Source organism: Branchiostoma belcheri, unplaced genomic scaffold (genome assembly GCF_001625305.1).
Source record: "Branchiostoma belcheri isolate BF01 breed outbred unplaced genomic scaffold, Haploidv18h27 scaffold100, whole genome shotgun sequence".
Lineage (NCBI taxonomy): Eukaryota > Metazoa > Chordata > Leptocardii > Amphioxiformes > Branchiostomatidae > Branchiostoma > Branchiostoma belcheri.
In genome coordinates, this window is record NW_017802381.1 from 629,626 (window position 1) to 634,453 (window position 4,828).

General features: G+C 41.5%; 1 protein-coding gene across 1 annotated transcript in view; it reads right to left on the bottom strand.

Moving 5' to 3' along the window:
• Positions 1 to 836, bottom strand: part of LOC109473489 (N-lysine methyltransferase SMYD2-like) — an 11,882-nt gene extending 11,046 nt beyond the window's left edge. The window contains exon 1 of the mRNA XM_019773356.1: positions 621 to 836. Coding sequence (XP_019628915.1) covers positions 621 to 793 — 173 coding nt within the window. The 5' untranslated portion in view covers positions 794 to 836. The remainder of the gene's footprint in view (positions 1 to 620) is intronic.
• Positions 837 to 4,828: the final 3,992 nt, after the last annotated feature.

Below are 4,828 nucleotides of genomic sequence, written 5' to 3' on the forward strand. Positions count from 1 at the left end.
CTATTTTTTCGCTTCGAATTTGAAGGTAGAACTCGAACAAATAATTTAAAATTGCCGCAGATGTTATGGCACAGAGAATACAGGAGTACCCACACAGTACTCTCACTTTTTCAGTACCCATGTTTTTCTTCTCTCCCGCCCTCTCAGAAGTTATCTACGCTTCAAATGTGCGCTATGTATGTACATACATACATGGGAAAGCAGTACCCACCGCTTGAAGGATTGTAAAGTGAGATCGTAAAGGTAGTCCCGTAGTCCCATTTTTGAGGCCGTATGGGAAGTGGGTTAACGTTGTTATCCACTGTGTCAAGGGCACAGTATTGGTAGGTGGAGTCCATCCCTTTCATTCTACTGTCTTAAGTTAAAGTGACCTCCCCAACTGAAGTCAGAAACCCATTTCACACCTGGGTGGAGCGAGGAAAGTCGTGCAAAGTGCTTTTCCCAAGGTCACAAGATCGGTGACGTAACAGGAACCGAGAACCTCTGGGGTCTGTAACACACCCACTCTAGGACGCCCACTCTAGGACGGGACCAGAGTACGAGTATGATGGAGAATGTTTCAGATACTACCATGTATCAGCTAATATCGTTGTAACACAGCTAATAGATATTACACTTACTTTTGTAAACAAAAATGGCAACGCCGTTTTGACTCTTCCAAGTCCAGGGTGAATATATAGGCGTCCTCGGCGAATATAAGACTTCCCTGCCGGATGCCCCTGCCTGCCGCCCGGGCTCGCACGCCTTTCCCTTTCCCTGGCTCCGAAAACAGCTCCACAACCTCCCGATCCATATTGCTTTAGTGTAGATACAGAATGGGTGTCAGGTCGTTGGTGTTGAAGGATCGGATTCAGCTATTCTAACCCTGACATGTTACCATATTCAGCACAGAACTATAATCGTTCTGCCCCACTGACGCATGCGTCGTGCCGATAATGCCACGCATTCCAGTGAAGGACCATGTAAGGGATATCCCATTTGAGGCTGGGGGTGGGGATGTACGCTTTCTCTTTTTATTTTACGAACCCTTTCATCTCAATCCTCCACAAAGCTCAATGCCATTTTTTTCATTCCAGTCTTCATGCATACCCCCAAGCACAATTGCATTATCCAGGAATAACAGTCGGGTATAATGAACTCTACTTTAAGTTTGAGACGGCGTTCTTCATATCGAAGAATGATTGTCATCAGATGGATCAGATCGCCTGCAGTCACGGTGGTTTTACACTAAGGCCACAGCAAGAAATTTTTATGGATGACATCAGCGCGCGCATTAATTTTCGCCTGATTTTGGAAAAAAAAGAAATTTTGTTGCCTTCTGACAGTGGTCACCATGCCGAAATGGGCAAAGATGTTTTTTGCATGCCAGAAGGTGGATGGCAGATAAGTATGTGAGAGATCGAGACAAGAAAAGGCTCTGATTTGATGTTTTGTTTCTTACTTTGATGCAGTGATAAAAGTGATGCTGGCTGTGTATATGTGATGTTCCTACTGAATCAAAACCATTGTACAATGATTGAGTCAAAATTTCAAATTGTAGGAACCTTGTTTTTTTCGGCCCGCCTTGTTTTTTTTTCGCCCGCTCGCATTAGATTTGGAATCTGGGGACGATGTCATCCATAAAATTTACATGCTGTGGCCTAAAGTTAATCGTTCCGATCCTTCTGGACATTTGTGGTGAGGCGCCCACACCACGCACGCCGCTAGCAAAGGGTATCTATCACTGACATCAAGGAGATTCAATCAGATCAAACTTCCATGCTGATATGTACATGGTAACAACTCCTTGCACGTAGTATGCCCTTTGTTTTTTTTTTTTTTAGTTTTATTCATACCCGGCATTCTTGATAGAATATTTTGACGTTTTACCGCGTTAGACCACAGCAAGTTATTTTTATGGACACAGCGCGCGCATTAATTTTCGCCTGATTTTGGGGAAAAAAAACAAGAAATTTTGTTTCCCTCTGACAGTGGCCAACCTGCCGAAAATGGGTAAAATTGCGTGCCTTGCCATGCTGGAACGTGGATGGCAGATAAACATGAAGAGATAGGAGGCAACACAATGCATTATTTTGACTTTTATGTTGATGCAGTGATGTACATCCTCCATTTTGTATGTTTCCACTGAATCAAAACCATTCGAATCAAATCATATGAATCAAATTAATCACTGAATCAAAACAATGACAAATGGATGTTGCAATAGTTGCAAGTAAAGTTAGCACAGTATAGGAATTATTTCTTGTTTAACAGGGTTTGCGATGTCAAATTTGAAAATGTAGGAATCTTGTTTTTTTTTTTTTTTTTGTCCCGCCTTGTTTTTTCACCCTCTCGCATTACATGTAGATTTGAAGCCTGCGGAGGACGTCATCCATAAAATTTACTTGCTGTGGCCTTATCATCGGTGGAGACATAATGCTTTCCCCATCCCAAACGTTGGCGTAAGTTTCATTTTCGATGAGACCGGTGACCTCCCTAGGTACCGCGTTTTCACAACGCCGTCAATATGTGTCCAAAGTATGACTACTTTACTTCGCCAAAGAAGAAGAACTTTATTGCGCAACAGATGTAGCAGGTATAACGTATGGCAAAATGTACATACATAGTTTGTGGTGTTAACATACACATATGGTGGTGTTGAGAATATCTAACAGTTCTACTAACTGTAATAGGAATCTGGTCTGCTTCATAAACAATGTATAACTAGAGTTCGGAGGTCTCATGCCTTCGACAGTGTGATATTGTTTTGGTGGGTGTTGTGTGTGTGTATAGTGTAGGTTTTTTGTGAAGATGATTATCGTAGTGAACGAAGCAACAGACTATTCACCAAGCCTGTACCATGTCTTTCTACGGAAATACGGATCGTAGAATTCGGCAAAAAGAAGAGGAGAATTGGCCTGGGGAGTCTGGCCGCGAAAGGTTGTTTTCTTCCCTCCGATACGCGGTGATCCAAACTTCAAAACGGCAAAAACTCCTTCAACTAAATTATTCTTCTATGCAGCCAGTGTTGTTGAAGCGTGCGATGTCCAATACATTGAAGACAATTGCAAGTTACAAAATCACACAAACTGGCCAATTGTTGTGATGGTATGTGGTATGTAAGATAAATGGGTTCCTCCCGGTGAGTTGTATCTCTCTAGCGGGCTATCTGACCCTTTAGCGGCATACTATTCCCTTTATTTTGGCCGTTTTCTACTATTTTTCCAGTGATCCATGGTGCCTGGTAGAAAGTTAATCTTCCTCCACAAAGAGAAACTCATTTATCATATATGCCTTACTTGTTAGAGGGGCCGTCGTATCAAACTTTTAGCAGGAAACAGCCCGACTTTCTATACCAGCCCGGATGGTGGTATAGATTAGCCCAGGTCCTCCGGGGACGTTCCCAGAGGTACGACTGGCAGGGCTGAGGTCAGCCTCGGGTGACCTACCTAACCGTCCCAGTCTATCCTGTCAATGCAATTTATCCTGGATAGAATTCAAATAAAATATGTATCCTAGTTGCAATTTAACAATCTTCAATTTTTGAACTAGTAGTTATTTACTGGTTATTTCTCAGGTTGGCGACGCAGTTTGGCTATGTTAGTTTTCTTGTGGGGGCCCATCGGACCATAATATGGTCGTGAAAATCTATCCTTTCAATGGCAGGGCTTCTCTATTCCCTCTCCACACGACCCATTATGAAGAAGATTACAGGCATCAAACTCAAAGTCATTCATAGAATACCGCCGTGCTCCTCGACTAAAGCCACAAAGCTTATAAAGATTAGATACTGCTCAATGCGTTCAGACCACTTCCTTCTAGTGACCTGGCCATTGTGTACAGTATACCAACTATGTTATCGATTAAAACAAAGTTTGTGACCTTATATCGGGTTTAAATCTTTAACTCCTGTTGCATTACGATACGATATGCACAAATGTACTACACAAGACTGCACAAATGTACATGCTAATGTTGTAGGTATTACGGGAAACCTATTCACATTATCCATATTCCAGATTTACCTGGGTGCCAAACTGAGATACTTTGTGTCCAGTGTGCTATGGGTCTGGCAACCAGGCTAATTCCAGATGTTCACACTGGGGGCCACAGACCTGTCAAGTAAAGCACGCTCTGCTGGGGCACTGGGCCACTAATGTTTTTTCAACAAACAATTTCAAAGAAAACGTTTTTTCAACTAAAACCAATGTTGACAGCTTCCTGTCTGTAACTTGTTGTTTTAACCTAGATATGAATAGGTTTCCTGTATTCCCTACAACATTAGCGTGTACATTTGTGCAGTCTTGTGTCAGGGTTCACAAATTTTACAAGAGTTATGCAGTTGCTCCAGTACATGTAACAAATATTAATAAAAAGAAAGATTGCCTTTTCTACATTGTACATTATGAATGATGTATCTATGTGTGTTTGAAGGCTGGCCGAGTCGTTAACCCAGCATTAACCCAGTATTAAAACTTTCAGTATTAATGCAGCATTAAGCGCCACTTTCGCCAATTTCGCAAGGATACTGTTGTTTCAACAAACAGGAAAGTTTTTTCCAGCTATCCTTGTGGGCATAAAGCAATGTAATCCACAGAGGGTGGAAACCAAAAAGGTCTAGTGCAGTATGAAAGACATATAGATTTCTCTTATTAATTAATCAAATTGGGTCACAATTTACATAATTAATATCTGTCAATGTTCCTCTTCCTCTTGTTTAAATATGCCACCATTTCAATTGTTCTATCATGGAACGCAGCAGATTTATAGACTTTTGTCATTAATTATGTAAATTAGATTGTGATTTGCATAATTGTCATCTAATTAGGTCAAGCATCACTTAAGCTAC